Source organism: Pongo pygmaeus, chromosome 3 (genome assembly GCF_028885625.2).
Source record: "Pongo pygmaeus isolate AG05252 chromosome 3, NHGRI_mPonPyg2-v2.0_pri, whole genome shotgun sequence".
Taxonomy (NCBI): Eukaryota; Metazoa; Chordata; class Mammalia; order Primates; family Hominidae; genus Pongo; species Pongo pygmaeus.
In genome coordinates this window covers 134,792,722-134,805,581 of record NC_072376.2, presented here as the reverse complement: position 1 = coordinate 134,805,581, position 12,860 = coordinate 134,792,722, and the positions used below count along the sequence as shown (strand labels likewise).

The following is a 12,860-nucleotide window of genomic DNA, read 5'->3' as shown; positions in this document are numbered from 1 at the left end:
TTACACTTGAAATTATTTATCTTAATTTTAATGTTCTCAATATTTATCTTCTCCCCCAGGTTCATTAATAACCATTTCTGCCTTATGTACCAAGTATCACTGCACCTAACAGTGACCACAAAAAGCAGATGCTGCTGACTAGACAGATTTCTTCACAGCAAGTGTTCACAGAGCCTTCAACATACCAGCACACATTGAGGCAGTTCACAGATTATTTCCCAACCTAGTTTTATTACAGTAGTCCTCTTCATGTATGTCTAGGCTATCTCACAGGGTTAGTGTTCTTTGCTTTCAATATATGTTGGGAAACAGTCTTAAAAAAATTTTTTTTAAGGATAAGGGCTAACTCTAATTCATAAGAAACTTTTTTTTAAAAAATTCAAATTGTGACTACAATAATCACTCTAGAAGCTCTTCTGATCCAATTTTCATTTTATTTTCATCCAAGCTGTGTGACTTTATATAAAATCACCTGACTTCTCCAGGCATTAATTTCCTTGCCTTTTTTACTGAGGGAACTGGGGAGAGTGGTCAAGAAAGTTATCTTCTGACTCTGAGACTCAATAATTCTCAGTATAAAATTTTTATGAAATTTTTTAATCTCAAAATTACATGTGGATCTTGGGCTTTCCTAAGGTATAGCCTACATGATACACCAATAAATATTATATTCTAAATTTTATTGCAGTTTGCATCATGTGTGGGTTGAATGGCATCCCTCAAAAATATATGCTCAAGTCTGAAGCCCTGGAACCTGTGAATATGATCTTTTTTGAAAATTGGATTTTTGCGGATATAATTAGGTTATGATAAGGTTACACTAATGGTGGGCCCTAATCCAATATGACTGGTATCCCTATAAAAGGAGAAAAAGTGCGACACACAGGCACAGAGAGTGGCAGCCAGTCGAGATGGAGGCAGAAATTTGAGTGAATACCAGGAATTGCTAGCAACCACCAGAGCCTAAGAAGAGGCAAGGAAGGATCTTCTCCTACAGCTCAGACAGAATGTGACCCTGCCAACACCTTGATTTAGGACTTTGAACCTCCAGAACTGTGAGAGAATAAATTTCTGTTCTTTTATGTCACCTAGTATAGGATACTTTGTTATGGCATCCCTATGAAACTAATACATAAGATGACCACAAAGTAAAAAGTGCATAGTTTCAAAATGGGACACAGTAGTCCATTAGTCACCTTAAATCCTTCATCTTGAAGCCCTGAGTTAAGAGACTGATGCTACCCAGGATAAACTACAAGTGGTTAACCCAGATTTGAGCCTTGGGAGTAGACACAGTGTGAACCCTCTCACTGTGAAAGAACATTAGATAGTATAACAACAGATGAAGAAAAAAATTCCTAGGAATAGTCGTGTCAACACTATAGAATGTAAACAAGGTAAGTAGACAAGCACATTCCAAGAGGATATATATGGTACCTTTGTCTTTGGGGTAAGTTGTCAACAATCGGGGAAATGAATTATCACTAGTACTTCTACTTTCACCTTGATATCTCTACTCCATGAACTCCTCTAATCCCCAAATAAGTCATACTTTATAATTCAGTCTCTCTACAAATTTGCCATACCTCTACAATAAGAATTAATGTGAACATTCATAATCTGCTCAATAAAATGTTTTCTATGTCTGGAAAAGCCTTTTAAAAGTACAGTGATTAAAAGTTGAAGTGTTACCAGGTACTCATAAAAAAACAGGGATAGTCATCTAAGATTCTCAGAACTCATCCATAGAAGACTTTCCCTTTTCCCTTTATTAATTTCCTTAATAGACTGAAAAAGGGAGATGGGCTTCCTCTCCACATACCTGCCTCCCAGAATAAAAAACAACCGATTCTAATGACCTGCTAATTATAGAGAGGAGGACAAGAGTTTTTTTTTTTAAGGTTAATATGGCAAGTTGAAATAATGTGTTATGTGAGATCTTTGTGATGATAGAATAGTTCTGTATCTTCAGTTTGGTGGTTACATGAATCTACACATGATAAGAAGACCTAGAACTACGCACACACATTGTATCAACATCCGTTTCCTTGTTTTGATACTATAATTATGTAAAATAACTTTACTACGGAAAGAAACTGGGTAAAGAGTACACACAGGATTGCTCTGATCTTTGCAACTTCCTGTGAAACTATAATTATTTCAAAATAAAAGTTTAAAACCAGAAACACACATTCTGTGGCAAAACAAAAACAATGCCTAGCACATATTAAGTTTTAGCTAATATGATCTCATATATGTCAAATATGTGTATGAAAAATTAAATTAAAATTCCATGAAGAAAAATACAGTCAGTGATGGCAAAACAATGAAAATGAGATATGCTATTTTAAATAAAATGATCAGTTACTACATATAATCATAATAAATGATCATTCACTGATGATTTCTGGTTGTCAGATTCATCTTCCCATTTATAATTTTACTTTGTCTTGTATTAAGTTCCATTTATATTTCTAAATCACACAACTTGATTAAAAGTAAGACAGGGGCATATAAAGTGGTGGTAGGTGCCACAGAAAGCCATTTGGCATGAAAAAGATAATAAAATTATAATCTACCCAGAAATGTAATACATTCTCAAATTCTCACTTGATGAATATCATTGGTTCTCTTTTAAAAGAGCCAGAGGTATCCTGAAGGAATTAACAAAGTATCTTATGTTAGATGAATAAGAATAAATCATTGATCATGTAGATACACATGTTTTAAAATATTATGGTACTGGTTAGCATTTATGCTGTGATACTCAACAGTACCTATCAACATTTTATATAGTTAATTTTTCCCTTCCATAAATATTTGAGAAAGTATTTATTTCCATTTCTATTATAATAGCAAAAGATATAAAATATAATTGGGATCACAGAAATAGGGAGCAGCAAAAGAAAATTGAGATTCTTGAAACAACTCTCATACACATAAACATACATACAAAACTTCTTAATAGAGTTAACTTAAAAGTCTCCAACTTAAAGAGCTACAAAGTCCATGCACAGAAGCTAATACATTGTTTTAACCCAATAAATATTAATAATAAATCTCTATGTCTCCACCATATTTCATTTTTACCTTACCTGATAGTTATCACTGACAAACACATTCAGGGGTGATAGGATAAGTTGCAGCATGGTCTCCCTAAATCCTTTTTTCATTTCAAAACATAGTCTTTCCAAGAAAGCTGTAGGGCATTCAGGACCATCAGTAGTTCCATGCTACAATCAAACAAAATAGCATAGTTGAAATGCAGAAAAGGCAAAAAGTAAGGAAGTATAGGAAAATAAAAATTACATCTGTCATGATTAAGAGAATTTGTTTTTCAAAACAGAGAAACTATGATTACTGACAAAAATAACTATTCTATACCTCAGTAGGATCGTTAGCTGCACTAAGCAACAGAGGGCCACCGGCCCCACCACCCCACTGTGACCCGGACACACACCTCATCTGGCCCTGCTCTAAAGTCCCTGGGTTCTTGGGGCAATTTAATATCATTCCATGTCAGCCAGAACAGGTCCACGGGTTGTCCTTAGAGCGACCCAGGATACTGTGCTAGATCCAAACTACATAATTCAACCCCCAGGGTCAAGCCAGAAACTCCATTTTATAACAGGTCCACCATAAGGCCCCAAACTGGTCTGGGATCTAGAGATAAAAGCTAAGAAAATGTAAAGTCCTTGAATACCCACCAGGTTAATTATAAACCCAACAACTCAATGTATGACACAATGTCCTGACGTTACACAAATAGCAAAGAAGGAGCTAAAGTTAAATTAGAAGAAAAATAGAAAATAAAAATTACCAATGATCAAGTAATCATATTATGAAGAAAATACATGAGTTTTATAACAGTAAAAGAATAAATTTAGAAGTTTCTAAATCTGATTTTCTTTTTCTAAGTGTCTGCTGAATGCTTCACATCTATACACAGGTGGATGTTATAATATATTCCAGACTACTTTGATGTGTAAACACTTACAACAGGAAGACGCCCATGAACTTTGTACAAATTAACAAGTACAGTAATATCCCAAGGACGCAAGGCAAGTGGATGAATTGACTTGGCTGAACCTTCATTTTCCTTTTTGTCATTTTCCATTCCAACAGCAGTCCACCCAGAGCTGGATGATGTTGACAGTGACAAAACAGGACTTGAGATAACCTCTTCAAAATCCATATACATGTCATCTTCCCCAAAGTAGTTTTCCTATAAATATTAAGAAAACACAAATTGCTGTCAAAAGAGGTATGTAAATATATTTTCACCTATAAGCCTAAATTTGTAAATTATGCATTTCCTTAACCTATTATATTTAATAAAAAGGCATCAGGCCTATTGTCTTAAAATACAAAAGAAAAAATATGCTAAGACTTATACATAGCTGCTTGGCAAATAAATATTCAGTAGCAAAACATGCAAAAAGTTACAGAAGCCTATTTTATAGAAAAACTTCATGACATTGCCCCAATTACAGCAAAACCTTGTAATTTAGGTCCTCAGAGACCTCTGAAGGTTTGCATGGTTAAACAGTTTTCAATCACCGCTCCTCAGAGTTCTCAGGCAATACCAAGGACATCCTTTGGGGGAAGCAATTCACTAAAAATCAGTCTGGCTAAATTCAATTAAGTAACTAGTACAATTCACATATTCCTGTTGGAATATTTATTGGGCATGTTTTAACAGCTTTAATAAAAATATCCAATCTTGGTTATTGATGAGATAAAGGCATGTGTTACCAACAATTATCAAAAATTCCTTTCACATAGTTCATCCTGGTTTTTTATGCAGAAGTGTTTCAACTATTGTTTTCTTTTGCATGAAAATATAAATTTAGCTTGAATTTAAATTATTTTTTTCCCATTGATTCTAAATTTAAATTTTGGCCATTTGATCTCTCAGTAGTAAATAAAAGTTGTTAAATATTCCTGTTAACATTGTCAGCATATCTGTTAAATATTAGAACCAACACAGTATTTTGGCAAATTCTGCACGTTGGTTATTGACAAAGTTATTTTCTGACTAGAGTTATGGACATCAGTACATAATATCTTTTCATAGGAAATAATGTTGAAGGGCTTAAAGTCATACAGTTAATTGGTAGGGGGGTTAATATGTAAATCCCAAACCTACCGGCTCACAAAACCAGTGCTTTTTCCTCTATTCTCTATTGCTGTCCACCTCCTAATTACACATGCCACTTGAAACCTGCTTGAAATCTTAATAACTGTCTTTATAATACAATTCTGAAGCATGGACAAATTTATGCACAAATATAACAGAAAACACTGGGTTATATTTTAAATTCCAACATTGAATTTTTAAAAAATAACATAAATGTCTAAGTGAGTTAGATCAACATTAAAAACTTGAAGAGATAAAACAAAAAGCTGGTTCTTTGACAAGATTAAAAAAAAAAATGATGGACCATCCATGAGTTAACCAAGAAAAGAAGAGAGAAGATCCAAATAAGATCAATTAGAAACAAAACTGGAGATATTATAACTGATACCACAGAAATACAAAAGATCATTCAAGGCTACTATGAACACCTTTAAGTGAAAAAACTGGAAAAATCCAGAGGAGATGGATAAATTCCTGGAAATATGCAACCCTCCTAGATTAAACCAGGAAGAAACAGCAACTGAACAGATGAATAACAAACAGTGAGAGAGAAAAATTTTTTAAAATTGCCAACAAAAAAAAGCCCAGGACCAGATGGATTCACAGCTGAATTCTATCAGACATTTAAAAAAGAATTGGTACCAATCCTACCGAAACTATTCCAAAAGATAAAGAGGGAGTCCTCCCTAAATCATTCTTTGAAAACAGTATCACCCTAATACCAAAACCAGAAAAAGACATTTCAAAAAGGAAACTAAAGATCAATATCCCAATGAACAAAGATGCAAAAATCCTCAACAAAATACTAGCTAACTGAATCTAAGAGCATATCAAAAAGATAATTCACCATGATCAAGTGGGTTTCACACCAGGGATGTAGGGATGAGTCAATAAATGTGATATATCACATAAAATTAGAAACAAAAACCTATTCGACAAATTGGGTAGAATCAATATTGTGAAAATGACCATAATGCCAAAAGCAATCTATGAATTAATTGCAATTCCCATTAAAATACTACCGTAATTCTTCACTCAACTAGAAAAAAAACAATTCTAAAATTCATATGGAACCAAAAAAGAGCCTGCATAGTGAAAGTAAGACTAAGCAAAAAGAACAAATCTGGAGGCATCACGTTACCCGACTTCAAACTATATACTACAAGGCTATCGTTACCAAAACAGCAAGGTACTGTTATAAAAACAGGCACGCAGACCAATGGAACAGAATAGAGAACCCAAAATAAAGCCAAAATAGAGCCAACTACTTGCAGCCAACTGATCATCGACAAAGCATACAAAAACATAAAGTGCGAAAAGTGGGTTTCATACCAGGGGTGCAGGGATGGTTTATACACAAATCAATAAATGTGATACATCACATAAACAAAATAAGAAACAAAAACCTATTCAGCAAATTGTGCTGGGATAACTGGCAAGCCACACGTGGAAGAATGAAACTATATCCTCATCTGTCACCTCACAGAAAAATCAACTCAAGATAGATCAAAGACTTAAATCTAAGACACAAAACCATAAAAATTCTAAGATAATATCAGAAAGACTCTTCTAGACATTGGCTTAGGCAAAGAATTCTTCACCAAGAGCCCAAAAGCAAATGCAACGAAAACAAAAACAAATAAATGGGACCTAATTAAACTAAAAAACTTCTGCACAGCAAAAGAAATAATCAGCAGAATAAACAGACAACCCACAGAGTGGAAGAAAATCTTCACAAACTATGCATCTGACAAAGGACTAATATACAGAATCTACAGGGAACTCAAACAAATCAGCGAGGAAAAAACAAATAATCCCATCAAAAAGTGGGCAAAGGACATGAACAGACATTTCTCAAAAGAAGATATACAAATGGCCAACAAACATATGAAAAGTGTTCAACATCACTAATGATTAGGGAAATGCAATCAAAACCACAACATGATACCACCGTACTCCTGCGAGAATGGCCGTAATTTAAAAATCAAAAATAATAGATTTTGGTGTGGATGTGGTGAAAAGGGAACACTTTTACACTGCTGGTGGGAATGTAAACTAATACAACCACTATGGAAAACAGAATGGAGATTCCCACTAAATGCAGAACTACCATTTGATCCAGCAATTCCACTACTGGGTATTTACCCAAAAGAAAAGAAGACATTATATGAAAAAAACACTTGCACACACATGTTCATAGAAGCGCAGTTCACAATTGAAAAATATGGAACCAACCTTAATGCCCAACAACCAATGAGTGGATAAAGAAAATGTGGTAGATAGATAGATAGATAGACAGATAGATAGATAGATAAGATAGATACACACACACATATATATATATACCATGGAATACTACTCAGCCATAAAAAGGAATGAAATAATGGCATTCACAGCAACCTGGATGGAATTGGAGACCATTATTCTAAGTGAAGTAACTCATTAATGGAAAACCAAATGTAAGTTTGCACTCATAAGTGGGGGATAAGCTATGAGGTCACAAAGGCCTAAGAATGATATAACAGACTTTGGAGACTCAAGAGGAAGGATGGGAGGGGGGTTGAGGGATAAAAGACTGCACGTTGAGTATAGTGTACACTGCTCAGGTGATGGGTGCGCCAAAATCTCAGAAATCACCACTAAAGAACTTATCCATGTAACCAAAAACTACCTGTTCCCTGAAACTATTGAAATAAAGTAAACAAACAAACAAAACTTAAAGATGTTCAAAGCAGTAGTTCTCCCCTCCAGAAGCCTTTATGAAATACACATTCCACCCCCGTCCTGATGACTGTTCACAAAGTTTGCAGTAGGCAGAGTCCAGAGTGAAGTGTAAAGTGGAAAAACTCCTTTGATACTTCCATCTGTAAATGGCCCCCAGAAAATCACCTCTGTCCCACCTTCTCCCAAAACAGCTGATCTAAGGACTCATCTACTATTAGGTTTCAGCATACTAACATGTACCAACAAAACAAAACAGTTACCAGCACTCATTTTAACTCATTTTTAATGATCCTAGCCAACAGATCTCTTATTTTTTAAAAATTCCCTTGTGGTCTGTTATCATTGTAAATCTTAAAAGTTTAGATTCCTGTAGATTATCACAGTAAAAAGAAAAAAGATTCCCTTGGGTCTAATGTTCAATTTGCTACTAAAGCAATCTCCATTTAATTATCTGAAACAGAAATAATTCATATCAAATTTTTTAGGGAACACTGAATGTCCAACATAGCAGAGAACATTTGCTAATTTTTATTAAATGTGTCAGTGACTTTGCTCTAAAGGAGTTATAAAACACTAGGATTCTTTCATGAGTCAATACATTTGTAGTTACTGAATATTATCAACAAAATGTACTTTTAAAATTATAACTCCTTTAAGAACTTTGTCTAATGTTATATGTCTAATGCTGGGTGTGTGACTTCAGGGTTTCTCTTAATTTATGAATTCCAAGTCTGTTAGTTAATTTCTTAAGAATTAACTGGAAGGCCAGGCACAGTGGCTCATGCCTGTAATCCCAGCACTTCAGGAGGCCCAGGTGGGCAGATCACTTGAGCCTAGGAGTTCAAGACCAGCCTGCGCAACATGGCGAAACCCTGTCTCCACAAAAAAATACAAAAATTATCCAGGCATGGTGGCGTGTGCATGTGGTCCCAGATACTTGGGAGGCTAAGAAAATCACCTGAGCCCAGGAAGTCGAGGCTGCAGTGAACCATGACCATGCCACTGCCTGAGTGACAAAGTGAGACCCTGTCTCAAAAAAAAAGAATTTACTGAAAAAAAAATAGTTACCAAAAATGTTGATCAAGTGTAAGGTAGATGGTAATACATTACAGCAAACTTTTATGGTACTTTAAGATTAATAAATGTACACAAATATTTACAAATACAAATAAAACTTTCAATTTCATTTGATAATAGATGGCATGTAAACTTAAACTATCTTTAAAATAAATTCCAAACAACCCCAGAAAAAATTCACTGGCTTATAGAACCGAGAAAATGTGTTCGTTTGTCAAATTTACATTATGCTTGAATTTAAGAATGATAAACTACATTTCAATTTACTTAAGAATTCTCCAAAATTTTCTTTACATAATGGTATTTTGGTATATGAGTGTCTTGTCGCCTACTTCAAGTAAGAGACTGCAATGTTTTTCCTAGCTAAAAATGTATACTTATCCAATGATGCTCATTTCTCAAAACAGAAAAAAAAATAACAATAGGCTAAAAGATGACAGCTAATACAATCAGAGAAACAGTAGGAAAAGTCCACAAGTACTGTTTCCAAAATTATACTTTTTTGAAAAAAGAAAAATTAATAGCCAGGTTTCTGTTCAAGATTATTGAAATTATTTTTAATAAGAAAAACATATATGCCATATATACCCTTTCATGCAGTTATTTGCTACCACTGACATGTTATCACTATAAAAAGATTTATTTTTCTTCATTAACAAAAAAATGAAAAAAGACTAACAGAAGTCAATTCAGAAAAGTAATATAAGTAGCACTGTTATCCAACTTTATATCCACAACAGAAGAAATGACAAAGTTTTAATATGACTAAAATGACTTTGGGCTGACACTTAGAATTACAATATTGTCTACATCTGCAGAAGACCTCCCATTTCCATACATGTCCTCATAAATTTTAATGCATATTCAGTAGACATATTCTTCTTAGAATTCTTTTTAATGATAATGCCAGGTTTAGTTTCTTCCATGGATTTTGGAAAGCAGTCTTTCATATACAGCCAAATATAGTGATTTTTTTTCCTAGTTTATTCTTTATAATTTCTTGAAGTTTAATTTTGATAACTAAAAAAAGACAATCTCAGTTACATGAATTTTTACATTCCTTTAAATTCCCATTTTCTTCTTCATGTATACATGAAAATACATGAACAACAAAATTTCATATATGAATTTGAATATATTATAAAAATAATATATACATTTTTGAACTTCCAAAAAGTTTTAAAGTACTAATACTGATACCAAGTAAAATACACATTATATAGTTAAACAAACAGACCAGGCATGGTGGTTCACACCTATAATCCCAACACTTTGGGAGGCCAAGGCGGGAGGATCACTTGAGGCCAGGAAGAAGTTTGAGACAAGTCTGGGCAACATGGCAGGACCCAGTCTCTCCAAAAAATAATTTTTTAAAAATTAGATGAGTGTGGTGGTGCTCGCCTGTAGACCTAGCTACTCAAGAGGCTGAAGCAGGAGGATCACTTGAGCCCTGGAGTTCCAGATTACAAAGAGCTATGATTGCTCCACTGCACTCCAACCTGAATGACAAAGCAAGACCCTGTCTCTTAAAAACCGAAACCAAAACCAGAAACTTAAAGAATTGCATAAATTCCTTATAAAAGGAAGCACAGAGTTCATTGGGCTAGACAAAGTTTTTACGTGTCATGTCTTTGATATATATTTAGTAAACACGTCAAAATTTAAAATTTTACAATTTGCTTTAATAGACATTTTATACAACTTCTAAGCTAATTAGATGAATGTCATCACTAATATAATATTTAGGGCAAGACAAACTTTTGAAACTACTAAAAAGTTGCTTTAAAGCCTTTAATGCACAAAAGTCTGTATGAAAACAATAACCTATCAGCAATGGCTACATCTGCAGAGAACTTATAAACAAGTCTAAAATGAAAGCATATATCTATTTCACTGTATTCTGTTTTGTTAGAGTCCTCTTATTTTTGGTGAATATGTATTACTATCAGTTTTTTTTAGTAAAAACAAATTGAGGTTCCATGTGTACATAGTAACGCAAAAACGAAAGTTAATACCACTCTAGTAGTATTCAAAAACTGATACTGTATCACTATGACTACCTTCACCTACTAATTAAATCATTACTTATATTTAAGTAAAATATAATGCAGCCTCTTCAGGAAGACTATAGCTTGAAAATTACCTTTTAAATCCTTTATAGTTATTCACATGCAATCCCAAGAAAGTAAGACATTGGGAGAAATATTTGACATACATTTTAGGTCAAACGATGGTCACAAGAAGGAAGAAAAGTGTGTATGTAATCAACAGAAACTCTAGGTATCTACAAATATTAACCACATTTTCCCTTGCATCTTTTATACTAAGTTACACCATCTGATGATTTATGGTAGTTTTTAGTAAATACAATATAATAACTCAAATATTGAGATGCTATATACCTTCAAAACCCAGTTCAGCCAGCACTTCCTGCAGAGAGCCTTTACTAACAAACCTTGATTGTGCTTCCCTATCCAACCCTAAACATCCTAGTCCCTCTCTCCAGAATTAATTACTCTTATCACTGTACATTACAGGATTCCTTGTCAGCTTAGGTATTCAATATCCAAAGTGAATCTGCCGATCCTGTAAAAATGCAAAATTTCTTAAGTTGTTGAAAGTGATGTTGGATAACTCCTCTAATCACAGGCAAAGGTGATAAGTAAGGATCAGGAAGGATTATAGTAGTTACCATAAAGATTAAATCAGTAGGAATTGATAATCTGTTGGGGACATTTAAAACATATGATTTGAACATCAAAAGAATAAGAGTAATCTCCAGAAAACTGAAGGACTCCTCAAATATTTATCCAAAAATAGCCTCTCTTCATAATCATTCTTCAGAGATCAACTTTAAAGTGCTGTCATACTGTGCAATCACACAATTTCAGTGGAAAAAATTATACCAAAATGAGTCAACACTTGTTCTTTGTTCTAAGAATTAGTGCATATTTATTTGGAACCTAAGTTTGATATACTCTGAAATAAACTTATTTTCATATATTTGCTTCAGTTTTTCAAATAAAGCATCAAACAAATATTTGTTCATTATTTATCATAAAACGTTGTCACTTATTTTTAATGGATTCACTTGAAGTAGTCTTTTCCATTAACAATTATTCTCAGATATATGTAGTACTTCTATTGCTACATTACTTACAATGTGTTAAAATTTGTCCATATATCTGTCTATCCTAGCTATCCCTCTAGCTTACCTTCCTGAGAACAGATGCTACATCATCTTTATCTATAGCAACTAGCACCATTCCTAGAACATACTAAATGCACAAAAGAACGCTGAACTGAGGAGTACTATTTTTAATAAATAATTTTGTAATTGAGTCTAGCACCCCAAGTCCAGTCAACATATCTGGTATCTCCTCAACACTTTAAATAATCCAATTGGCTATTTCAAATGGTCTCAATTTTCAATTAAATTTTAATTGCTTTGTCTATATTTAAAAGTATGTAAGTTGTTTTTAAGAATCACACCTTTATACACAAAAAGGCATTTAGTAGAGGTCCATAGAGAGTTATCTGAGAATCTGGAGAAAGTTCCATTTCTACATGAAGTTTATCAGGTGGAAGTTCTGAGGGATCAATAGGTGGGCGTGAAGAAGTAGAGGGAGAAGAAACAACTCTGTCTGATGTCTTCTGGGATGGCCTTAATACAGATAGCATTGTCTCTTCCATTTCTGATACTGTAATAAATTAAGAAAAAAAAAAGACTGATGTTTGAGGGGTGGGGGACAAAAGACTTCTTAGATCTTCAAGGAAATATTCACTAAGAAATTTTACTGTGCAAATATGACATCAGCTAATCTTTACATAATGTATATATAATGAAAACAGACCTAAAAGACCAATAATTAAGCAAATAAAGAATAAATCATTGAAATATGAGAGAAATACATAAATC

At 33.6% G+C, this 12,860-nt stretch overlaps 1 protein-coding gene across 26 annotated transcripts in view; it reads right to left on the bottom strand.

Moving 5' to 3' along the window:
* Positions 1-12,860, bottom strand: part of BLTP1 (bridge-like lipid transfer protein family member 1) — a 215,674-nt gene that overhangs the window by 143,694 nt on the left and 59,120 nt on the right. For all 26 annotated transcript variants that reach the window (XM_063664090.1, XM_063664083.1, XM_063664080.1 and 23 more), the window contains 3 exons: positions 12,434-12,642; positions 3,998-4,225; positions 3,096-3,233 (listed from right to left, as the gene is read on the bottom strand). In XM_063664090.1, the coding sequence (XP_063520160.1) occupies positions 3,096-3,233; positions 3,998-4,225; positions 12,434-12,642 (575 nt within the window). The remainder of the gene's footprint in view (positions 1-3,095; positions 3,234-3,997; positions 4,226-12,433; positions 12,643-12,860) is intronic.